This window comes from Nicotiana tomentosiformis, chromosome 12, assembly GCF_000390325.3.
Source record: "Nicotiana tomentosiformis chromosome 12, ASM39032v3, whole genome shotgun sequence".
NCBI lineage: Eukaryota > Viridiplantae > Streptophyta > Magnoliopsida > Solanales > Solanaceae > Nicotiana > Nicotiana tomentosiformis.
In genome coordinates, this window is record NC_090823.1 from 97,664,442 (window position 1) to 97,691,259 (window position 26,818).

At 38.4% G+C, this 26,818-nt stretch overlaps 1 protein-coding gene and 1 long non-coding RNA gene across 4 annotated transcripts in view; one reads left to right on the plus strand and one right to left on the minus strand.

Annotated features, from left to right (window-relative positions):
* Positions 1–26,818, plus strand: part of LOC138903736 (uncharacterized) — a 209,418-nt gene that overhangs the window by 94,694 nt on the left and 87,906 nt on the right. The window lies entirely within an intron of this gene.
* LOC104109917 (uncharacterized protein At1g01500-like) lies at positions 1,954–7,423 on the minus strand. 3 transcript variants are annotated; one of them, XM_009619306.4, is made up of 3 exons: positions 7,125–7,423; positions 5,507–6,301; positions 1,954–2,539 (listed from the first exon to the last, which is right to left on the minus strand). In XM_009619306.4, exons 2-3 carry the CDS (start codon positions 6,212–6,214, stop codon positions 2,306–2,308), a joined length of 942 nt encoding a protein of 313 aa, XP_009617601.1. In that variant the 5' UTR covers positions 6,215–6,301; positions 7,125–7,423; the 3' UTR covers positions 1,954–2,305. The 3 variants fall into 3 exon arrangements, with proteins under 3 accessions (XP_009617601.1, XP_009617600.1, XP_009617602.1); XM_009619305.4 differs by having other exon boundaries at positions 5,507–6,351; positions 7,125–7,395; XM_009619307.4 differs by lacking the exon at positions 7,125–7,423 and adding an exon at positions 6,894–7,091.

Sequence of the window (26,818 nt, forward strand, 5' to 3'; positions counted from 1 at the left end):
ACTCTGAAAAACACTTTTGAGTAATAATTTGTGTTTGGTCAAGCTTTTCAGAAAGTGCTTTTAAATATCAAATTACGAATAAGGACATGAATAGATTTACTTAATAGTTAATATTATAAGTAAATAAATAATTTTAAAAATTTAGTATTACAGGCAATAATTAAATCTTTTCATTTTATTTAAGTAAAATATAAAAATAAAATTTAAAAGTACCTAATTCTTTTAATATAAGTTAAATATATTAAAAATCATTCAACAAATATAAAAACATACACTCCTAAAGTCACTATATATTAGAAAGTTATCCTAAAAATAATAAGAAATATTTATACATTAATATCCTAAGTATTAGGTTTAACGGTTATTTTGGTATATACTATATTTTGTTAAGAGTATTTTTGGTAAAAAAAAAAAAGTCAAAACTGCTTCTGCTTTTGGGAAGAAGTTACTTTTTCTGCTTCTTAAAAATTGCTTCTGCTTCTTCCCAAAAACACTTTTTTCTCCCAAAAAAGCTTGGCCAAACACCTCTAAGTTAGGAAAAAAAAAGTGTTTTTGAGAAAAAAAAAAAAAACATTTTTGGCCTCTTGAGAAGCTTGGCCAAACAGACTATTATTTGGAGAAAAAAGTGCTTTTGGCTAGAAGCAGAAGCAGTTTTGACTTTTCTTCCTACCAAAAATACCCTTAACAAAATTTTATATATACCAAAATAACCATACTTAGTTTAAATTATTAACCAATATATAATGATTTTTGGGATGAACTTTCAATATTTATTGAATGATTTTTTGATATATTTAAATTATCTTGAAAGAATAAAGTATTTTTCAATTTTATTTTTACATTTTATTTAAATAAAATAAAAAATTTAATAATTATCTTTAATAATAAATATTTGTGATTATTTATCTACTTATATAATATTAACTATTAAGCATATTTCCTCATGTCCTTATTCGTAATTTGACACTTAAAAGCACTTTTTGAAAATCTTGGCCAAACATAAATTGTTGTTCAAAAGTGATTTTCAAATTGATTAGCCAAACACAAACTGTTTTTCTCCAGAAGTATTTTTTGCAAAAGCACCTTTGAAAAAAGCACTTCTCAAAATAAGCTGATTTTTCCAGCTTGTCAAACAACCTGTTTGGCCAAGCTACAAAAAACAACTTATTTTGAGAAGTGTTTTTTCTCATAAGTGCTTTTCTCAAAAGTACTTTTGGTAAAAAGCAGATTATGTTTGGCTAATTAATTTGAAAAGCAATTCTGAGCAGCAATTAGTGTTTGACCAAGCTTTTAAAAATTGCTCATAAGTGTATTTTTCTCAAAATCGCTTTTCAAAAAAGTGTTTTTGGAGAGAAACTACTTTTTTCCGTTTCTCCAAAACTGCTTCTGCTTCTACTTAAAAGCACTTTTTTTTTCCTTCTAAAAACTTGGCTAAACACTTCAACTTTAAAAAAAGAAAAAAAGAAAAAGGTTTTGGAGAAGCTTGCAAAACAGGCTATTAGTAGGTTATCTTTTTCTTTTGATAAGTAAAACAAACTTGTAAGTTATCTTGCTTAGAAGATAAGATCATAATGCTGCTAGCTTCAATGCCTAAGGTTATACACTCTTCTTCTTTCATAAATTTTACCTATTTTATTCATTAATGTGGTATAACTTAATTAAATGACTAAGTAACCTACCGATTGTAGAAGGATTATTGATGAGCAATAAACAATTAAAATAATATTCATTCTTCCATGTTGCATGAAAAATCTGAGGTTGATTTGAGCTCTTTTGAGTCAAATCATGCAATTTGTATGATAATTTGTTATATGATACCTTGTTAACTAACTGCAGAAAGATGGCTTTGTCTCCAATAAATAACTCAGATACAAATCAAGTTGGGAAAATATTATAGTTATACTAGTTAAAATTTTAAACATCAAACAACATAATTACTGCTTCCCAGGCAACTAATACCAAGCCATTAGTTTCTCATTATTTAAAACTTTACAAAGACAAAATTACATAGAACTACAAGCCCAAAAAAGCTCAACACAGTAACTTTGTTCAACTGATTATATAATATTTGCAGCCTTGGACACACCTCAACAACAGAATGGAACATCAACAACACTAAGAAGTTGCACACCTAAATCCAAAACAAAAAGACTCGACTCGGCAGCAGAAAGTAAGGTTTACATGAAAATGTATGATGGTTAGCAACACTGAAACTGTTTAACAAGTAGAATTCACACTCTCAAGACAAGCATATCTCTGTTGTTAGCCGTTTGGTTTATGCAAAAAATAAATGCAGCAGTACATATCATACAAACCGTCTTCTGAAGTTTCGCGTAGTTGTCTGGTAGGTGCGGACTAACAGACCAACTCCTATTCCAACTCCTACGCAAATGCCAAGGCCAATCCCTACACCAACACGGACCCCGGCATTGAACCAGGATAGTTCTCCATCTTCACCATCCATATATTCAGTCTGTCTCCAGTACATGCTATTGTAGTCTTCTTCGCTTTCTGGTTCATATTTACTATACTCTTCAACCTGTTAACACACAATGAAGTTCAGAAGCTGCGTGAATTCTTCGACTAATTATGCTTAAAAGACTCGCTTCTGTCAAATGTTGGGACTAAGAAATGCTAAAAGCCGGCATAGCTCTGTGAAGATTTTAAGCAAAAGAATCTACAAAGGGAACTCAAAAATCTGAAAGTGAGGTCAAATATGCAACCATCCCTCTCTTTTTTCGACTTCAAAATCAAAGCAGCAAAATAGGCAATAAAATCAGTTGAAACATTATAACCTACTTGTAACTTTTGACTTAATTAGAGAGTAAATTTGACCTTCATATCACATGCAAAAAATTATCTATCATTACAAAAGAAAACAGATCTCTATAAGGTTGTTATAGCAAGTGGAAAACAAAGAATTTATTAAACTAAAGAAATACATGGCAGCACTCAATGCCACAGACGTAAATGTAACGATGATGTCAGCAAGGAGCCTACTGATTTTCATCAGGAAGCGGTACTCAACAATTATAGCATTTTAAAAGGTTCACAAATATTCATGGATAGCACATGAATAATTTCCATGATTCAGGGCTCTAACTTTTTAGTGCAAAAACTGCCCCTTTTGTTTCCTTTTTCTTTTTATTTTAATCAAGTAAAAAAGAGGACAGGAAAGGAGGGAGGACCGACCTTTGTTTCCTTTTTTCATGTCAACACATGAATAAATGCTGCCAAGATATTATGCATGCTATATAAAACAATATTAGGAACAAATAGACATGGGTAATAGACAAACATACTGAAGGCCTTTGACTTTTGCAGCTTGACACTTACAATATAATGCTAAGAAACTAAGAAAGACACTTGACAAAGGTTTTTTCCTTTTCTTTCGTTTAATTTTTGCTTCAGGAAGTCATTTACATGCAGTGCATGTACCCAAAATAGCAGAGAATTCACCAGTAACACATGATAAGCGACAAATAAACCACGAATCCGTTTTAATCAGCTCATATAAACAGCATAAATACATGTTGCCCTTGAAGAGTTGCAATGTAATGCCAAAAGAGGAAATGGTGGGTCCTAGCTAGTTGCTATGGTGATAATGCCCCTGCATGTCAGGTGAACTGGGAGTGAGGAACTTGAGGTTACATATTGAGTCCCCTATTTTAAAATTGATTTTTATTCCAAGAAAGGAAATGGATTAAAGTTTAAACTCTAGCAAGATCCATGCCTTGGTCACACTCTTTCAAGGGAGGATTTCCAGTAGCGTTTTAGCTTGATTGTATATCCCAATGCCGCATAAGCACAGTCTAGAGCACAAGAAATTTTGGGACATCTTTAGAAGGAATTGCCAAGTTTAGGAGATTGAGAGTACAGTAACAATGAAAAGGATATTGGAAGGAATGGATTTGTCTTAATAAGGTAAATTTCCTAAGATGGAAAAGGGACAGCAGGAGAAGTGTCAAAAGACCCTGGCTTCGGCAACTATTATCGAAATGTAGAAGCCCTTCTGAAGTATCCTATTTGGGGTGGATAGCTCTTCATCAAGCATGCCTCTCACATGATTATTTGGCAAAGGAGATACATGCTAAGTAATAGGACCTACACATACGAGAAGGAAAGAGAGGGACCAAATAATCTATTCCTACACTCTGAGGTGGCAAAGGTATGCTGAGATATCTTAATCTTTTGGGTACACTAGGGTAATGCTGAAATCTCGAATAGATGCTTATCTCAACCGGCTTAGAAGGAAACAGAAGAAAGCTGGTTGGAAGATTAAAAATACTGTTTTATCATGCTTTTTGTGAAGTTTGTGAAGGGGAACAGTAGATGGTGTTTCTATCCTTACTTCTAAACTGAAACCTGTATGTTGGCCATCTACTGCCCCATGGTATTAAGAATGTAAAATTGTAGATGTTCTACACTTCTACTGAACTTTATTAGCTCCTACAATTTGATTGAGGGACTATTTCTTGTATTTTGTAAATACTGGCACTTCCTCGGTGCTATTTCTGTTGTAACAAAGGAAAAGGATAAACAGAATACTAAAGAATCATCTAAAGATATGTCTCCTCCCATATCCTATGACATGATTACGATGAGATTCCTGTCCTACTTCTAAAACATACAGACATTTCTGTAAGTTGTAACAAAGAAACATGTTTCATCATATAACACATGTACAATTTTATCCAAAACAAAGAATGATTTGAAGCACGAATAAAGCCAGGCAACAATGGTAGGGTAATAATTAGTTCTCATGGTCATGTTATCACTTCCTAATCCCCCCCACTCTGTCAAAATATAGCATGAAAGCTGACAACACGAAGGGACGTGAAGGAGTACTAATAGTTTCGTCAACTATAATAAAGGACAGCAGAAGCTACTTTCAAGGTGCATGTGCAATCAATAGTGAAGGCTCAGGGAAAGAACCACTCAAAGTCAGCTAGTGCACATTTTAGTGATTTAAAGGAAATGAAAAGGAAACCAAACCAAAAAACGATTAAGGTGTAAATCCATGAAAAGTCTTCAAGAGAGAATCCACACAAGGACATTTTATAAATCATAGCTTTTTATCATTAAAAGAAGAAGTTGTAGAAAAGCTAAAACTAAAACAACCACTAGTTCGCGCATCATTCACAGTTTAGGGAAGAAAAACAATTGTGCCCAAAATCTGCTTTTTCCCAATTGTTTTTACCATGAAAATAACCTGAAATTAGTTTGGACCGAAGCAAGAGAATCACCCTAAAAGAACACAGGAGGAGAAAGAGGAGGAAGAAGGGGCTGCAAGCATTTTTAAGTTTATTAATTGTTTTATACATTTTAGGAAGACACCAAGTTCACTAAAGGTAGCAATGATTGTTCAACTATGTAAATAATTTGAATGTTTGAATGAGCCTTATAAGCAATTTTTGCATTTTGTACGAAATTATAGAATGTGAAAACACCAAATAACTATACCAAATGGATATATAAAAAGCCGGTTCTGGACTACCAATTATACCTGAAGATCAAGTCCAGATGAGACATCTTTATGCTGCTCATCTGTTTCATGCTCCGGAATTGAGTCTAACATACCCTTCCTGTTGTGCTTCTTCCTGTGATTGAGCTGCAGACTCTTGGTTAAGATGATAGGTGTGCCGGAGAAGCAACCGGTAATAAAGACTTCAATCGTTGGTGACAATGGTTCAGAACCTATAATTTGTTTACCCTTCAGAAAACCAGTGCCGGCACTCATAACTGATTCACAATTCATATTCCATCTCTTGACGCTGTTTTTAGCCTCCCCAACAAAGCCATTGCTATTGGACATCTCTAAAACCCCTGAGAGCACAAGATCATCCTTATTGAAAACCTCAAATTTCACACTTCGAGTCAGCTTTATGCTATCCGTGCTCACAAATGTAGCTTCTTCAGATTTCTTATCAACCCGGTCCCTTCGAAGGAGGCAAGATGCTCCTTCTGAATACATGGAACATCTTCTTCCATTGACTTCAAGCAGTGTATCAGGACAAAGAGGAATATGGTTGAGAGTAAGATATTCTGGGGTCGAATCGTCCACCATAAAATTGCTGATTCTAATATAGAAAACTCTTATATCTAACCAAGATAATGATAATTTGCCACACGATTGGTAAGAGGGGTGCCTAATAATTTGGAGACCAGGATCAGCTGGTTTTCCATTGCTGAGTGATTCATGACCATTCTCCATGTTTAATCCTCAATAGTATCCTTCACCAGAAACTGATATAAGAACATAATAGAACCACAAATCGGGACCCACGTAGGCCAAGGAACCCTGTTCCATTATCAGCTATCTTCTGATCAGAGAATCATGAGCTAATTTTTCTAGGCAAAACATGGAGGGAACAACAATGGAAAATGCAAAAAAAAGAGAGATTATTCCACAAACAACATGGAATATATAAGGTTCCGGGTAGTACAGAGACCAGGATTTTAGGAAGAGAAAAGACAGAATTTTAACAAGAAGGGCACATTATGGAATTAAATTATCTAAAAAAGGCGATTCAAAGGTAATTACATGCTTTCTTGTAGGATCAAACAAATTCTTAACCAAGAAAAATCATGTCCGCAAGGCTAGAAAACCAAACATAGTGGAGATAATTAAGAAACAAACACATACAAAATCAACCTTCATATGACCTAGTCATACCAGTTGGCCTATAAGAGAAACAAGAATTCACCACAAAATGGCTTGGTCATACAAGTTAGCTAAACTAAAAATGACATCAAAACAACATTCTTCCATAATAAATTGAATACAAAGAAATCTTTTTGCAGAAATCAGGATTCTTGAAATTAAACTCAACCCACAATTAATTTTTTATGACAAATCAAAAAAGTAATCCAAAGTTGAAATCTTTTTTTACCTTTCATCATTTCAATCTCAAAATCAAGAATTGAATTGTGTCATAAAGAGAGATATCAGAACAAATATACTAAAACTAGAAAATATGCCAAAAATTGTTGCACGTATCTCAGAAGCAGCCAAATTAACCCCTCCAACCATCCACCTAATACCCAAGAAATAAAAGAGAAATTTAAAGACTATTTTCTAATACAGACAAAAGGCCAAAAATTTCTCTACATGATAAACTTACCAAGAAAATCTTGCATCCACAGCCTCTCTTTTCTTTCTTTTACTTCTCAGTATGTGGTAATATATCTTACAAGCAGCCAGCTGATCTTTCAAATCACTTTCCACTAAACTTTTGTGGCCAAAATTATATATAGTGATGTTACTCTTGTGGAATCTTCTTTAGTATCAAAATCTGCCTTTTCCTCCTGTCTTATATTTTTCTCTACATTTATATATTTTGTAGATACTAAGGTTTATGTATATGGGAGAAATCTAGAGAGTTGGAGGATAAGGAAAATAAGAAATGTTCATTATTTATGCGAAATATCCACATTTCCTGTCGTGGGTCTTTCATTTAATATTCTAAGATAACATACATAACCATTCATATTAATTATCCAAGGTCTAGGAGACTAGTAATAGCTTCAAATTTTGGACTATTTAAATTTTAATCCATTTTATTTGACTTTATTTCATTTATATAATTTTTTGTTCGGCAAACACGTAAGGGTTGTTTAGTTTGTGTAATGAGGAAATTTAATCTCTATATATAATACCACTATTATTTTTCTTTTCTCATAAATAATGCTGGCAAATTATGCTAAGAATTTTATTTATGCGGGATAAAATTTAGAATATGAATGCATATATTAGTCTTGTATGAATTAAAAATATTCAAATGACAAAACTAATCCTTGTAATAGCAAATAAAATTTTATTTTGCTTAAGAAGCAAACACATATTCTAGTTATGCATTGTGTAAGTAATTTTTAATATATCAAACTAAATATTCCTATTCAACACAAATGATTACTGGATTACTAATCTCTACACTGGGATCCCTGTATTATTAATAAGTGTATAATTTGTCTATAAACAAAACAAACCCTAATTTTTAGGTTGACATATAAATCTTGAACTAAACAAAAAATTATCTCATAATTAGAAAAACATCAATTAAATCTTAATTTCACTAATTAACATTGCATATACTGTTATTTGACATATTGTAAATCTCTAACCAAACTTAAAATTATCATAATACTTCAAACAACTAGAACAACAACAAAGTAAATCTTAATTTCAATTGGTATGCATTATATTGTTATAGCCAATATATTAATGCCAAAAAAAGGTGTGGATAGAGGCGGAACTAGCATACAACATGGGGTTTCACATAACTCAATAATTTTTTTTTCAAATCTTATATATGTATTAAGATATTTATTAAATTTTTATAAATATCTAAATATAAATCAATTATTTATTTAATTTGAAATATACGTAGAAACTCATAAACTTTAAGTTAATATTTTAATGGAATTTATAAGCAGGAAGAAATATTGATGGTGATGGGGGGCCAAGTTAGAGATGGGTATTGGATCACATTGTGAACCTTATCTACAAGAAAAAATTTCAGCTTTACGAGGTCGGTTTCTTCAATTGAATGAAAGTGATGTTTAGATTTCAGTGCTTTTGGAGAATTTTCTATAAATGTTGTATTATCCAATGTTAAGTACTACACGACCACATGCACTTTCCTTAACTAAGTGGCTATCATTAATTAAGTAGGCATCCAACGAATTCCCATAGTTATCAAAACTTTTTTCTTGATAATGATGCTGATCGAGCAAGTTTATGTATATTTCAACTAATTTTATGAATTTATTTACTATATTTTATTAATAACTTTATCCATCAAAATTTAGACATGATAATCAAAACTTATCTTAATCCTTGTGCTTCTGTGGGTAAAAGTAAAACATGGTATTATCCGAACAATACTGGTGGAGTTCCACAGCTTTGTCCATTTTATCACTCATATAGTATATTTTTATCTGTACTGTAATTTATAAACCACGAGTTTGGATAACCATTACACCATACTGGTTTATATTTCATTACACCACTATATTCGCAAGTTGTTTAAATGTTACTACTATATATTACTAAAAATTTCTTTTACTGTCTATAGGAGTGTGTTAACCAAAAAAAAAAAAAAGAAGAAAATAATTGAATTTATACGTGATTTTAAGAATACGTGATATAACTTGGCACAAATTGAGAATATATATATATATTAAAATTGAATGTGAAAGAAATAAATGCAAACCAAACGAATCGAATATCCATGGCCCTTGAGTTCGGTCACCCTCAAACCAAGTGAAGGTTCAAATGATATAAGAACAAAGTAACAAGATATTGAAAGCTTAGCAGTATATTGCTTTGTATTGCGTAAATGTGATCTCTCTTATAAATGATCAGACCTCCTTTATATAGTAGGGGAGTCCTACTCTTGATACAATTCTAAATACAGTAAAGAATCCCATGATAGGCTAATTAATCGGCCTCTCCTTGATACGTGCCAGGATTTCCGCCGCGATCCTCGCCCGATTGCGGATATTTTGACTTTCCGTTATTTGGCTCAGTAAGCTTTCCTTGGTCTCGTTCAATCTCTATCTTGCTCGATCTCGATCTTGGCCGGTCTCGATCTTGGCCAGTCTCGATCTTGGCCGATCTCGATCTTAATCGATCTCTGGGTCACGAGCTCAACAATCTAACTTCGTACCATGGTTCGATATAATACGAATTTGAACCTTGCCCTATCATGTTCTAGTCTTGATCAGTCATACGAAAGGCAAGCCCGGCTTTGACCGTATACAGATAGTCCCCTCGTTTCTCGAAGAGAAAATTACGAGAAACGATATGAATTTTCGAGCTCCGTCTCGACGGGTAATGATGTAAACGACGAACGTCACTGGTACACCTGATCATGACGTAAGCAACAACTCGAAATGCCCTGTCGGTCCAGTTATCAAGGTATTAAATGTCTGTCAGTCGCTGGTCGGCCACTACCGGTTCTGAACCATTACCAACAAGCTATAAGTACCCTAGTTTTTTCTCATTCAAACTTTTTTACGTTCAAAGCTCTTCCTACTCTTGATTTTTCTTCAAAACCCCCTTCGATTTACAACTTTTGTACCCAAATTTATTGAATTCTCATCAATCTGCATGCTATCTTAATTCTCTTTTCTCCTGTTCTTCAATGGCGAAAACTTTTAAGATCGTACCGTAAAAGGAGGCTGCTTCTTCATCACGGCCCGCCGGCGATGAGGTTGTGGCAGAACCCCACCCTGAGGAATTCGTTCTGGCAGGGTGTCTGACTGTTAATGATTTTAGGGTCGAAAAGGCCTCCTTGGTAAGGGGCCGATGCAAGCCGGTTTCGAGGTACATATGCACAATCACCGAAAAACTCCTCGCTAGGGTTAAACAGGACTGCAACTGGGTCAATAAGCATGTGGTGGTTCCTTCGCCCGAGGAATTGATCACTACTCACGTGGAGGAGTATCTAAGTGTTTACACTTACCCCTTTACGTTAGGTCCCTTAGACCCCATCATTATTGCCTTTTGCAAGAGGTATGATGTGACCCTCGACCAGATCCACCCCTCCTTCCGGAGAATAGTGATTCTCCTCCGATTTTTTGTAAACAAAATCGAGGGATGTCCCTTTACCCTCAACCACCTTATGCGCCTATACAGTCCCCGACTTTATCAAGGCGGGCTGATTAAGCTTGCTCACCGAGCTAGTAAGGCTCCATTCTCGAGCATAGATGAAGGTCGGGACTAAGGTTGGATGGGCTGATTTGTTCGAGTAAGGATTTCGGACCTGATCCCTTTTGAAGACATGCCATTTCTCGAGAAATGGAACATTAAACATAAGTAGTACTTCGCTTTGAAGGTTTAATCTCGTTGCTTTTCTTCTTATTTCTTTCTTCATTGATATTTTTTGGCATCGCAGCTGTAGCCCAGATGCTGGACCCAATTCCGGAACTTTAGGTCGAAGGCCTTGTGTTACAGAGGCCGTACTCAGAGCGTGCTTGGATGGAGTTGTCGAGGGGTCGATGAGAGGCCCGTAATCATGGTTAATTTCCTTTTTAGAACAGTGATCGTTCGGGCTTTTTCTTGAGCTTACTCATCTTTTTTTCTTTGTAGGCCTCGGAAAGGATGTTGCAATAAGGCCCCAATCTGCTGACGAAGAGGTCTTTCCCCACCCCCTGCTCCGAAGCAGGCCAAAGAGAAGAAGAGGAAAGGAGATCCGAGTTCCCCGGGCTCGGAAAAGAAAAGACCGGCGAGGAGGACTCGCAAGCCCAGGGGGGACACCGGTTCTATGTCTTCGGATTCAATCCGCCGATTAAGGGACGAGTCCGAAGAAGAATAGGAAGATAATTCCAAATTGGTGGCCCGTGTGCGGGCCGCCGTCACCGTACAAGAAGTTCTCGAACCGGCGAGCGCTGAAGTTCAAGCATCCCAACATGAGGAGGTCGGTGAGAGAGCTCAAGTTGAAGCTTCCGAGCCAGAAAGAGTCGATCTCATTCCACCCCAAGCTAGAGAGGTCGAGAGAGAGAGCGGGGAAAGTGCCCCAATATACGAACTTGGAGCGGTCGACCTCAGCGGGTCTCCTCAGATTTCAGATGCCATGATCCGTGAGGCCGGTATGTTGAGTCCTCAGGGGATGACCTATATCCACGGCTTCTTGGATGGGGTTGAGTCCTCTGCTTTGGAAGACGTCACCGGGCTCGGTGACCTGCCGGTATCAAGGAAGGAATCGTCGTCGGGCACTACTGGTTTATTCAATGAAGCCCGACAAGCATAAAAATCGGGTAAATTGAGGTGCCTTTTCTTTCTCATATATTCTAACTTTTAAAGTTGTAAATAACCATAACATCTTCCCTTATGCTTGTAGGCTTCGGTGCTGCATCACGAGGCTTTTCTCCGACATCGGGACCTCACTGAGAAAAGTGACACCTACAAGCTTCTCAGTGAGAAGCTTCAGGCCGATTTAATAACAGCTCGGGACGAGCATGCCGAGATGGCCGAGCGCAGGTATTCCGAGTGCTTCACGATAGTGAAGATGAATTGTAGATAGTAACTAACGATCCGATCCTGCAGGTACGTCAGAGCCTCGAACATATCGGGGAGCTTCAGAAACAAGTAGATACAATACAAGACGAGGCTGAAGAGTTCAAGAAGAATATGGACATTTTAGCCTCGAAAAAGTAAGCCGTCCAAGCACAACTGGAGTCGGCCGAGACCCAGCTCCAAGCTGCAAAAGAGAAGGCCTCAGTGTAGGTCGATAAAATCAAGGAGCTTCAATATCGATTGGACTTGGTTTTTTCTGATAAGGCAAACTTGGCTAGCGAACTCGAAGTGGCTAGATCTGAGGTGGCCGTGGCTAACACCAAAGCTGATGCCAAAGTGGCCCAATTTAAGGTCGATGTCGAGGCCATCCAGGCGAAGGCTAAGAGCATGGTAGATCATGCAAAATGGCAAGCTTGAAGGGAAGACCTCGAGGGAGCTCACGCTCAGGGTTCGATGTTATGGCCGAAATCGAGAACGCCAAAGCAGAGGAAACCATGACTTGGAAGATGGCCTTTCCTAAGGAAGACTCCGATAGCTTAACCGAATCTGAAGACGGGGAAGATCCCGGGGATAGAGATGTTACTCTCGATGAGGACCAGGCCACTTAGGCCTTTATATTTTTGCTTTCTTTAGCACCTTTTTGAGGCCGTTTAGGCCGTTGTAAATTTTTGTATTAGGCCGATCTGGCCTTTGTAAAAATTATTATTATTATTATTATTATTATTATTATTATTATTATTATTATAATATATAAGGCTTTTCTTCCCCTTTCGGCTCTCAAATTTTTCCTTTACTTCATTACTTGTATTCACAAAGGTCGGAATGCCTTAGCGTGAAATAATGAGGTTGTGTTCGAGGGTTTGAACAAATCTTACTTTTATTGTCTTTCTGGGTTAAGGCATTGTTGGGGTTTGATGTTACCGAAGATTTTGCTCCGAAAATATCTTGAGTTTATGACTTTGCCGAGGGAAGCCTTTAGAACTGGTTGTGAAAAGTTTTCTCTTTTTTGAAGGCCTGTTTTTGTTACGGGTCTCGGACGTCTCCGAGCCGTGTTAAATTGGCCGTAGCCTTTTAGTTCGGGAACTGCCCATTGGGCTTATTTTCCCGAGTCATCCGGGCTTGCCCGAGATATCAGTCCCCGATTGGGGTGGCCGTGGCCTTTTGGAAATCAGGGAGTTGCCTAATAGGTCTTTTGCCCCCGAGGCCCGATGACTTGGGCTGTTTGAGTTGGACGACAGTCCCCGAATGAGGGGATGGTCGTTCGCATTATGGTTATGTATTGCCCTTGGGCTTATTATTTTGCGGAAGTACAAAGTTCTCTAGAGGATATAAAGAGGAAAAGTTTTTAAAACATAAGATGATTGCAAGGAAAGTACTTCTCTTTATTCTCGATCGAAATAATCATACATCCGTACATGTTTTATGCCAGGGCTCGAGAAATCTATATGGGCACGGCTCATTTTGACCGTTTGGCCCTTACAATAAATCATTTTTATCGAGACCCTCCCTTTATGAAGTAGTTTCCTCGCTAGAGTTGATACTCGAAGACAATGCATATTCGAGGGTAGCCCCCCCAGTATTCGAGGTTGATTGCAAAGTGACCTCGGATATTGTTGAATTGATCTTCGATGCCGATTCGTAATCAGGCTTCATTCTAAGTTAGCATGATTCTTGGTTGCCTTGTTAAAAATCTCGCCGAAAATCCATTTGGGACAAAACCGGTCTAAGGGAAAAAAGTGCAACACGTGCTTTCAGACCTCAAGACTTCGTGCCATTCGCTGAAAAATCCATCGTCATTTCTTGTTGGCCACCTGCAAGTGTTAGTCTGAAAAATAAAAAAATAAAAAAGGAAATGGAAAAGGAAATGAAAAAGGGTCGTACCTTAGCAGTAATACCGTTTTAAGTGAGATATGTTCCAATTGCTCGGTAGTTGTTCTCCATTCATCGTTCCGAGCTTGTAGGACCCTTTTCCGGTAACCTCGAGAATTTGGTACGATCTTTCCCAATTCGGACCCAATTTCCCTTCATTCGGATTCCGGGTGTTGAGGGTAACTTTCCTTAGCACTAAGTCCCCGATGTTAATATATCGAATATTGGCTCTTCGATTGTAATATCTCTCGATCCGTTGCTTTTGGGCGGCCAGTCGGATGAGGGTGGCTTCACATCTTTCATTCAATAGTTCTAGGCTCATATTCATGGCCTCGTCGTTTGATTCCTTTGTTACATATCAGAGCCGGATATTTGGCTCTCCGATTTTGACCGGTATTAGGGCTTCGACGCCATAGACTAATGAGAATGGGGTAGCCCCGATACTGGATTTCGAGGTTGTACGGTATGCCCAAAGAACTTCGGGCAGAATTTCCTTCCACTTTCCTTTGGCGTCGGTTAGCCTCTTCTTAAGATTTTGGATGATGGTTTTGTTGGTCGATTCGGCTTGACCGTTCCCGTTAGGATGATAAGGTGTTGATAGGATTCTTTTGATCTTATGATCTTCGAGAAATCTGGTTACTTTGCTGCCGATGAACTATTTCCCGTTGACACATACAATTTCGGACGGCATCCCGAATCGACATATGATGTGATCCCAAATGAAGTCGATGACTTCCTTTTCCCTAACTTTCTCGAAGTCCTGTGCTTCAATCCACTTAGAAAAATAGTCAGTCATAAACAAAATAAATTGAGCTTTACCTGGTGCCCATGGAAGAGGGCCAACGATATCCATTCCCCACTTTATGAATAGCCATGGTGACAAGACTGAATGGAGTAGTTTCGTGGGTTGGTGAATCATCAGCGCATGTTTTTGGCATTTGTCACATTTTCGAATGAACTCCTTCGCATCTTTTTCTATGTCTATCCAATAATAGCCGGCTCTACCTTTTGAACCAATGATTCGGCACCGAAATAATTTCCGCAAGTGCCCTCTTGAACTTCCCTCAGAACATACTCGGTGTCTCCTGGTCCCAGATATATCGCTAGTGGACCATCGAACATTTTTCTGAACAAGGTTCAGTCATCGAATAAGGTGTATCGTGCTGCCTTCGTGCGCAGGGCCCTCGACTCTTTTGGAGCTGAGGGAAGCTTTCCGATTTTCAAATACTCTATGTATTTATTTCTCTAATCCCAAGTCAAGCTTGTGGAGTTTATTTAGGCATGGCCTTCTTCGACTACTGACCTCGTGAGTTGTACGACGACCCTCGAATTGAGCTCGTTGTCTTCGACCGATGACCCTAAATTTACGAGGGCATCGACCTTGCTATTCTGATCTCGAGGCACATGTTGCAAAGTCCACTCCCTAAATTGGTGCAAAGTTACTTGTAACTTATCTAGGTATCTTTGCATTCGTTCTTCCCTAACTTCGAAGGTTCTGTTAACCTGATTCACCACGAGGAGGGAGTCGTATTTGGCTTCGATCACCTCCGCTCCCAAGCCTTTGGCTAGTTCAAGACCTGCAATCATGGCCTCATATTCGGCCTCATTGTTAGTCAATTTCACAGTTCTAATAGATTGTCTAACCACGTTGCCTATCGGCGGTTTTAGTATGATACCGAGTCTGGGCCATTTTGCGTTTGAATCACCATTCGTAAAGAGGGTCCAGATTCCCGAAGACATACCCAAGTTTACCAACAACTCTCTTTCAACCTCAGGTACTAGGGCCGGCATGAAGTCAGCCACAAAGTTTGCCAAAATTTGAGACTTGATGGCTGTTCGGGGTCGATATTCGATATCATATCTGCTGATTTCTACGGCCCATTTGGCCAACCGCCCCGAAAGCTCAGGCTTATGTATAATATTTCGAAGTGGATAAGTTGTTACAACACATATGGGGTGACATTGGAAGTATGATTTTAGTTTCCTCGAGGCGCTTATTAAAGCGAGCGCCAACTTTTCTAGGTGGCAATACTTAGTTTCGGCCTCACCTAAGGTCCGACTAATGTAATAAATTGAAAATTGCGTACCTTGTTCTTTCCGGACTAGGACTCCACTTACCGTTATCTCCGATACTGCCAAATATAAGTACAACCGTTTGTCTGCTTTCTGTGTGTGAAGCAGCGGCGGGCTCGATAAGTAACGTTTAAGCTCTTCCAAGGCCTGCTAGCATTCCGGGGTCCATGTGAAGTTATTTTTCTTCTTTAGCAACGAGAAGAATCGATGACTCTTATCAGAGGACCTCGAGATGAAACGCCCCAGGGTGTCTATGTGCCCGATTAGCCTTTGCGCGACCTTTACGTTGTTTACTACCGTGATGTCCTCGATAGCTTTGATCTTGTTGGGGTTGATCTCGATTCCTCGGTTGGATACCATGAACCAGAGAAATTTGCCTGACCCGACCCCGAACGCGCATTTTTTCGGGTTCAACTTCATGTTGTATTTCCTCAATATATTGAAGGTTTTCTCCAAATGCTTCAAATGGACCTCTGCTCGCAGAGACTTAACTAACATATCAACAATGTAAACTTCCATGAATTTCCCTATTTGTTCTTCGAACATCCGGTTTACTAGGCGTTGGTACGTGGCACCAACATTTTTTAATCCATACGGCATTACATTATAGCAGTAAGTTCCATATTTAGTGATGAACGAGGTCTTCTCCTATCACGACCCAATTTCCCCTCCGTTGGGTATCGTGATGGCACCTAGTCTTAGGGACTAGGTAAGCCTAACATTTACTGAATAACAATAATAGATAACATCTAACAACCTTAGAAATGGAATTCTCTATTAAATTTATAATTTCCAAAATCGGTAGTACAAGTCATAAGCCCTTATAGGATAAGTTTTACATAATGAATACGTCACTGTTCCAAAATAAGAGGAAACAATGGAAATAAATACAATAAAAGGTGACTTCGGAACCTGCAAGCGCCCAGCAGGTGTACCTTGAAGTCTCCAGCCTCACCAAACATAAATCTCAAACCAACTCGATCCAAAGTACCTGGCTTTGCACAACACAATGTGTAGAAGCGTAGCATGAGTACACCACAGTGGTACCCAGTAAGTATCAAGCCTAACCTCGGTAGAGTAGTGACGAGGCCAAGTCAAGACACTCACTGAGCATCTAAACCTGTGCAGAATATGACATAAAGCTAACAAGAAAGGAATATTCAAGCAGAAATCAAATTACAAACAGCAGTAACGATAAGGGAAACACGAATGGCAACGTGAATAATCAAATAATTGCGCGACAACATAGTTGGATACAAACAAGGGTAAATGTACTCAAGTAGGGGAAACGATGTCAACTCAACCAATCAAGTCATTACTAATACCCGATCCCAATAATCTAAATTTCCAAAATCTCATACCATAAATCACATCCTTCAAACCTTTAACACGCACGACACCTTGTGCCTATATCTTTCCATCTCATTTTACACGACAAACTCCACGTGCTACACAGTACATAATATTCGTGACAAATGCTAAATAGGATGTTCAAGAGACGTTATGTATATGTCAAAAAATAAAACTACGGCTTCTGAACCAAATAGGAAGTTAATGAGAAAATGAGTTTATTTGAAAATCATTTGGTTAATGAAAATAACCTCTTTCAAATGAATGCAACCCCAGATAAGCTACTGAATTTAATATAGAATTTATTGAATTACAATATAATAACAATTCCGTTTTAAGTAAAATAAAACCTCAGACAGTCCAAGGAGGTTAAGTTGAGGAATCAATTGAAGTAAAATATGACAACTAGTAGAAATGGTAAGTATCGAAATAAACGGCGGGTTTTAACCTAAAAGTCACACAAGACAGCGTGATATTAATTATTTTATTTATTTAAAATCACTATTTTACTAACAACTCAGCAGGACAGGAGGCAATGACTCAACGTAGTAAATTCACCTAGAAAATCAATTTACCAGAATAATAGTATTAGGAAAAAGAACTTAGGAAATGACGGCAAGGCGCTAAGTCAACGACAATAACTCAAATCCTCGGAAAAACAGTAAAGAACTGGGAATACAAATTCTCAAAATCTCGTACGAAAGAACCGAACCAATGCGACAAAGCAGGGAAATACAAAGCACAAAGTATGTTGCGGCGCGCAACCCGGTCCCACCATATAATATCATTATCATAATTCACCCTTATTCTACCATATCAATTCACCCTTATTTCATATGTTGCGGCGTGCAACCCGATCCCACCGTCCAATTTCAATATCATGCCAATACATAAAAAATATGTTGCGGCGCACAACCCGATCCCACCATATAATATCAATATTATAATTCACCCTTATTTCCTCATAACAGTCCATCCTTATTTCACCTGTTGCGTCGTGAAACCCGATCCCACCATATAATAGCAATATTTTAATATAAATATCCTCCCTTATTTCACCACCTCCCTTATTTCACCTGTTGCGGTGTGCAACCCGATCCCCGATCCCCCTTACAATAATTCAAATCAACAACAACAATTCAATGACTTCATTTACAAGAATTTCTACAATCAAGGGTATCAATACCCAACGACAAAGAAACCACATAAAACTCGGAGGAACACAACAATTATACAAAAATGATAGGGCAGATAAGGTACGTAAGAATACAATCATAACAGTTAAGACAGATATCAGATAAGTGCAAGACATGGAACAATTCAACAGTTAAGCAGTAATAAGACAATAAGGAAGGCAGTAACTTCAACTACGACATATAAGGCCAAATAACAAGTAAGGAGTACAGTAAATGTCAGATAAAGCATGTAAGAGTAGATTAACAACGAGATACCACATATTATGACAATTCAATTAAAGGCATGAAAAGACATTAGACAACCTGAACCGGTCAAATACAACATATAGACCGTGTACCCACTCGTCACCTTGCGTACACGGCTTTCACATAACAAGATAGCATAATTAACTCAGTTTCTAAGGAGTGGTTTTTCCCTCACAAAGCTAGGCAAGACACTTACCTCAGAGAAGACAAACCGATACTCTAAAATAAATTTTTCGGGCGAAATGAACTCCGAACGGTCCAAATCTAACAAAAATAACTTCAAAGCACAAATAAAACTCATAAGAAACTACTCTGGATCATAAAGTCTCAATCTTTATCAAAATAAAAAATCGGTCCAAAAGTCGACCCCTGGGCCCACACCTCGGAACCCGACAAATTTCATAAAATCCGAACACCCATTCCGATACGAGTTCAACCATACTAAAATTACCAAATTTCGATATCATTTCATCCCTCAAATCATGATTTTATATTTTAAAAACTTTCTTCAAAAATCACAATTTTCCTCAACTCAAAACACAATTTAAATGGTAAAAATAAAGATAAAATCATGGAATATATTAAATTCTAGTTGAAGCACACTTACCCAATCGATTTGCTTGAAAAACCCATGAATGATCGCTCAAAACCGAGCTCTACAAGTCAAAATATGATAAAAATGGCTTAACCCACGATTTGGAAAACTTATATTCTGCCCACGTCTGAAAGCATTACGAACGGGGAGAACAAGGGACGGAACCTATGCGAACACGAGACTGCGAACGCGAACGCGAACGCGAACGCGAACGCGAAGAAGAAATATGAGGCTGCCAGGAAGAGCTTTGCGAATACGGGTGTCTAATCGCGAACGCGGTGAAGAGGAAAAGCAAACCTTCACGAACGCGAACGCGTAGAAGGATCTCGAGGTGGTCAGCAGAGACACTTCACGAACGCGAAAGGAGCTTCGCGATTGAGAAGAAGAACGCCAGAAAAACAGAACAACAATTCAAAAATAGGAGAAATTGACCCGTAGCCCACCCAGAACACACTCGAGGCCCCCGGGACCCCATCTAAACATACCAACAAGTTCCATAACCTAACACGTACTCGCTCGGGGTCTCAAATCATATCAAACAATGGCAAAACTATGAATCACACCATGAATCGAACTTATGAACTTTTAAATCTTCCAACTTCTAAAACCCGTGCCGAAACCTATCAAATCAACTCGGAATGACGTCAAATTTTGTAGGCAAGTCCCAAATAATATAATGGAGCTGTTCCAACTCTCGGAATCGCATTCCGACCCTGATATCAAAAAGTTCACTTTCGGTCATTATCTCCGAAAATTTGACTTTCGCCATTTCAAGCCTAAATCAGCTACAGACCTCAAATTCACCGTTCGTACACGCTCCTAAGTCCAAAATCACCCAACGGAGCTAACGGAACCGCCATAACTTCATTCCGGAGTCGTCTTCATACAGTTCCATCTACGGTCAAAAATCCTAAGATTTAAGCTTCCGTTTTAGGGATTAAGTGTCCCAAATCACTCCGAATCATCCGGTAACTGAATTCAACCCCGCACGCAAGTTAATACACATAATATGAAGCTGTTCAAAACCTTATTTTGCTGAACGAAACTTAAATTCTCAAAATAACCAGCCGGGTTGTTACATCTCTTGATCATCCGAGTTCATCTGTATTTAGTTGTACTCATAATAGGCATCGAGAAAACTGAGGATCTCATGGCCGGCCGTGGCATCAATCATGCGATCGATATTAGGCAAAGGAAAAGAATACTTGGGGCATGATTTATTTAAATCTTTGTAATCTACACACATTCTAAGTTTGTTTCCTTTTTTAGAGACTACCACTACGTTTGCTAACTATTCGGGGTATTTACTTCCCGGATGGACCCTATTTTAAGAAACTTGGTTACCTCGTCTTTGATGAAGGCATGATTGATCTCGGACTAGATTCTTCTTTTCTACTTCACCGGATGGAACTTCGGGTCCAAGCTTAGTTTATGGGTGGTGATCTCCGGTGGGATCCCTATCATGTCGAGATGGGACCAAGCGAAACAATCCATGTTAGCTATAAGAAATTGAATAAGTTTTTTCCTGAGCTCGGGATTTAACCCTGTGCCCAGGTATACCTTTCGTTCGGGCAGATGTTCAATTTGTATGACTAGCTCCAGTTCTTCGATCGTTGATTTGGTGGCGTCAAAATCATCAGGGATTATGAAGGATCAAGGAACCTCGTAATCGTCGTCTTCGTTAATCCCTTGCTTGTCTGATTGGGTCGAGGCTGGCATCGATGATTGCTATTTCCCTTGTAATTGATGCTTTGGTGCGCTTTATCATCGAACCTTGAGGAACATCGACCCCTTCGATGATCATATGAATGACGTGTTGGGGCTCGTCTTGTTCATTTCGTTTATTAGAATCCTTGTTTCTGAAATGATTCTTAGCTTTGTCGCTCAGAAATTCTCGAAGGTCCCCGTCATTGAATAACCGGGCTACTTCTTCTCTCAATTGTCGACAATCCTCCATTCTGTGGCCATGTGTGCCATGACATTTGCATGTTTGGTTGGGATCCCTTTGTGTTGGATCAGTTTGTAGAGGTCGAGGCCATTTAGTACCTTTGATGCATCCGATAGCCGATACGATGGAGGATGCATCGACATTGGAGTTATATTCTGACAATCGTGGTGCTTCTTTAGGTCCGGTATGCCTGTCGAAACCATTCTTGCTCATGAGCCCTTGAGAGTTCTGGCCTCGATCATTTATCCTTTCACTTCGTACAAGGTTGCACCCAGGTCCGTTGCCCCTACGATCTCTATTATACGGCTGGTATCGATCCATGTTCGACCTTGGTTCTTGGTCGATATCCCTCTTAATTATGTCGACGGGTCTGATAGGATAAACAGGCCCGGAAGGAACCCCGAGTTGGTCATCTTCGACCCTGATCTTCGATTGATACCGATTATGTACATCGGCCCAAGTGATAGCCGGGTATTATATCAAATTCTGCTTCAACTGCTGCAAAGCCACCGAGCTTCGAACATTGAGTCCCTGGGTGAAAGCCTGAACCGCCCAATCGTCGGCGACCGGTGGTAGGTCCATTTGTTCCATTTGGAATCGAGACACGAATTCTCCGAGCATTTCGTTGTCCTTCTATCTTACCTTGAAAAGGTTTGATTTCCTGGTTTCGACCTTGATGGCTCCGACATGTGCCTTTACGAAAGAATCTGCAAGGATAACAAAAGAATCAATAGAGTTAGGTGGTAAATTGTGGTACCATATCATAGCTCCCTTTGACAGGGTCTCTCCGAATTTCTTTAGTAACACAGATTCGTGTTCCTCGTCTTCTAGATCATTCCCTTTAATTGCACATGTATAAGAGGTGACATGCTCGTTTGGGTCAGTCGTTCCGTTGTACTTAGGAATCTCAGGCATGCAAAATTTTTTGGGGATCGGCTTCAAAGCCGCACTTAGAGGAAAAGTTTTTTGTACGAACTTCCTGGAATCCAGGCCCTTCAATATCGGAGGTGCTCCTGGGATTTGGTCTACCGTGGAATTGTAAGTTTCTACCTTTTTGTCGTTAGCCTCGATCTTATTCTCCCCTGATTCTATCCGTTTTCGCCAGCTCCTCAAGCATCTTTATAACTTCAGAGCTAGCCCCTGATTCACGTTTATTTGACCTTTTTATGACCGATTCATCCCTGCGGGTGACTTCCCGGGGAGGATCGGGCTCAGCCCTGCTTGGTGCACGATTTTGGTTATGTAACTGAGCTATCGCCGCCTGTTGAGCCTTCAACATTTCGAAGATCATTCGTAGGTTGATGCCGTCTTCTTTAACATTTTGTGCATTCCGAGTCACCGATCGGGCTCCACCACGAACGCTATTTTCAGGGTCGGTAGGCAAATTTGCATCAATAGCCATATGCGAATTAGCGTCGATCTGAGCTGCGATCGAAATTCCAGCGGGATCAGCAGGCAGTATCTTATTACCAGGCGCTATGTTGTTATTTTCACCTTGGTGACCGGACTCGTTGTCAACATGTAGAGGTGCTGATTGAGAGTTTGACATTTTTGTTTTTTCGCCTAGAATCAAAGATACTCACAAGAACAAGTGTAAAATAGTATGTGTTACGAAAGTTAGTACCAGGCGATCACTATTATCCTTAGCCCCACAATGGGCACCAAATTGTTTACCCAAAAAACGGATAACAATTGAGTTTATACGCGGTTTTAAGGATATGTGATATAACTTGGCACAAATTGAGTATATATATATATATATATATATACTGAAATTGAATGTGAAAGAAATGAATGCAAACCAAACGAATCGAATATCCTTGGCCCTTGAGTTCGGTCACCCTCAAACCAAGTGAAAGTTCAAATGATATAAGAACAGAGTAACAAGACATTGAAAGCTAAAGGAGGCAGTATATTGCTTTGTATTGCGTAAATGTGATCTCTCTTACAAATGATCAAACTCCCTTTATATAATAGGGGAGTCCTACTCTTGATATAATTCTAAGTACAGTAAGGAATCCCATGATAGGCTAATTAATCGGCCTCTCCTTGATACGTGCCGGGATTTCCGCCGCGATCCTTGCCCGATTGCGGATATTTTGACTTTCCGTTATTTGGCTTGGTAAGCTTCCCTTGGTCTCGTTCGATCTCGATCTTGCTCGATCTCGATCTTGGCCGGTCTCGATATTGGCCGGTCTCGATCTTAATCGATCTTTGGATCACGAGCTCGACAATCTAACTTTGCATCATGGTTCGATATAACACGAATTTGAATCTTGCCCTATCATGTTCTAGTCTCGATCAGTCATACGAAAGGCAAGCCCGATTTTGACCGTATACAGAGTGATTGGGAAAACAGAATATCTTTTGGGGCGACTTATTTCACTTTAATGATTTTCAAATAGGACTCGCATTTCAGATAAAGAATAAAGCATATTCTTTAGAACAATGAAAAGGTCAAAAAAAAAAAAAAAAGATGGTGATTTCATTGGGACAAAAAAAAGGATAATGCTTCAGGAAAAGACAATGATTTTAAAATAAGTTATGTTGTCTCCTTTCTTAAGGTTACTACGTTCTTTTAATGTGCAAAGATTGTTCAATGGACATGCCTTAATGATACGTATTTTTTATATTACCTGTAATTCAAAAGTTTATTTACTTTCTGAACTAAGTATTTTCTTTTAAAAAAAATACTTTTACTTGTTAGGAGCTTGGCCAAATAGATTATAAGTATTGTTTGACAAACAAAATCAGATTTCTAAGTATTCATCAAGAGCATTGAGTTATCTAACTCGCTAAATTGAGAAATTTTATAGTGTTTCTATGGTGGCCGAAATACTTTGTTTGCATACAAAAATGACTTTCTTATTAGCAACCGATCGAACCGTGTCTGTTAGTAATTACACATATATAGTGTCAAGGCTTGTTTAGCAGGAAAATAAGTTATCTCGGGATTATAATAACAGAATTATAATACGGAAATTAAATAGTGGATATATTTTTATTGAGATATGTTTGGTGCATTGAACTAAAAATGAGATATACAAGGTATAATATAGGAGAATAAAACATGCATTTGATGTATACTAAATAGGTTGGGATAACTTTTATTTTCAATTTTAACCTTGACTTTTGTAAAGAACTTTAGGGGAAGAGCCTTGAAAAGGAACATCTTTGTCATTGTAATATTTTATCCCGCAATTATTATTACACCTTTAATGTGCGATATAATAATACCATAATATGATATAAATTAATCTTGGGATTGTTACTCCCGAATTTAAAAATTTAACCAAACACAAAATAATAATCCCGAAAATTAATCGCACTTCTCTGAGTTCAGACAAAAGTATCACAAAATTCAAAGAATAGGTAGTTTTTATGGTTCCGGTAATATTAACTATGCTATATTTGTTTGAATTCAAAATCAAGTTTGAATATCAAAATTTTAATAGTTGAAAGCAATTAAGCAAGGTGTATAACTTTAATAAGTAACATAAATATTTATTTCAATTAGATGAAGAACCTAACATTTTTTATATCCCAACAATGACTTGTATTCTCGCTTGGCACCTTTCCAAAATCTTACTCCCTTAGTTCATTTTACTTGTCCATAATATGTTTTGTACGCCTCTTAAGAAATAATGGAATGAAGTGCATATTTTACCATAAAACTCATAATAATAGTATTTTGAGAAGTCTTGAGAAATGGGTAATTAATAATAAGAGTAAAGTATGAACAAAAAAATATGGTCTTCTATTGATTTACTAAAATTGACAAGTAAAAGTGAAAATATATTTTTAGTACGGAAAAGGGCCTAAAATGCCCCTTTACTATATGAAATAGGACATGCTAGCCCTCCGTTAAAAGTTGGTCTCTATTCTGCTCTTGCCGTCAACAAATGAGCTCGTATATGCCCTACATCACTAACGGGAGACTCATAAAGCCATGTGGAATATATGTGAGGGCAAGTTAGACCTAGTTCGAATTATAAAAGGGGCATATTGTAATGACCCGACCGGTCGTTTTGAGCTCTAGCGCATCGTTCGGCGGTTTGAGGCCATGAGCAGCTTCACTTCAGGTATTATGACTTGTACGCGTGGTCGAAATTGAAATTTCGGAAGTTCGGAGATGACTTGGAAGAAAATTCTCATTTCGGAAGCTTAAAGTTGGAAGAATTGATTAAGATTGGATTTTAAAGTAAACGGCCTCGGAATCGGGATTTGAAGGTTCCAGCAGGTTCGTATGATGATTTCGGACTTGGGCGTATATTCAGATCGGGTTTTCGATACCCCAGGAGCGTTTCGACACCTATTGTGGAAGCTAGCATTTTGGAAGAATTCCATAAAATTAGGTTGAAGTGCATTTTAATATTATCGATGTCCATTTGGAATTTCTAGTATGGGAATAGCTCCGTATGGTGATTCCGGTATTGGGAGCGCGACCGGAAGTGGATTTGGAGGTCCGTAGGTCATTTTGGGGTCATTTGGCGAAAGTTGAAAATTTGGTTAATTTTGAGAAGTTTGACCGGGAGTGGACTTTTTGATATCGGGGTCGAAATTTAATTCCGGAAGTTGGAGTTGGTCCGTAATGTCAAATGTAACTTGTGTGCAAAATTTGAGGTCAATCAGACATGATTTGATAGGTTTCGGCATCGAATGTAGAAGTTGAATTTTTAAAGTTCATAAAGCTTGAATTGAGTTTGCGATTCCTTATTTCGATATTATTTGATGTGATTTCAAGGCTCGACTAAGTTCGCAATATGTTTTGAGACGTCTTGGTATAATTGGTTGAGATCCCAAGGGCCTCAGATGTGTCTCGGATCGAGTTCGGACGGATACTGGACTTTGAGGAATTTGTTGGTTTTCTGGACATCTGGTTTCCTCTTCCGCAATTGCGAAGAAAGGGTTGCGATCGCGAAGGGTTAAGTGGACTGGTGGGATTTTTACTCTACGTGATCGCGTATAATAGTTCGCATTCGCGGAGGGTCGAGCTGTAGGTTCTTCGTGTTCGCAGAGGGGCTATCGCGAACGCGCTGTGTTAATGGGGCTGGCCTGTTTGGTGAAGGTTGTTCTATGCGATCGCATAGCGTGGTTCGCGATCAAGAAAAAGGATGGGGATGAGCAGTGCGATCGCGTTCGTGAAAGAGAAGCTTTTAGGCAGCTGTTGATTGGCCTTCGCGATCGCGAGTGGATTTCTGCGATCGTGAAGGGGAAAGACCTGGGCAATGTTCTTTTAAAATCGAGGTTTTGGCTCATTTGTACTTCATTTCCTCCATGGGATCCGGTCTTGAAGCGATTTTGGAGCTCCATCTTCATCATCTATGTCAAGGTAAGTGATTCCCACCTATTGCAAGTTAAATACATGGTTTATATAAGGATTTAAACAAGAAAATTTGTAGAAATTTGGAATTTTGAAGAAAAACCTAGAAATTGGTATTTTTGGAATTTGACCACGAATTTGGGTAAGGAATTGAGAACAAATTATATATTTGAGTTCGTAATGCTATGGGTAATGT

What these genes read in the sequence shown, in the direction of transcription:
- LOC104109917 (XM_009619306.4), bottom strand. Translation starts at nt 6,214, where the DNA reads ATGGAGAATGGTCATGAATCACTCAGCAATGGAAAACCAGCTGATCCT. An exon ending in CATCTGGACTTGATCTTCAG is followed by an intron (nt 2,540 to 5,506) that starts GTATAATTGGTA and finishes GTGTGTTAACAG; the next exon opens with GTTGAAGAGTATAGTAAATA.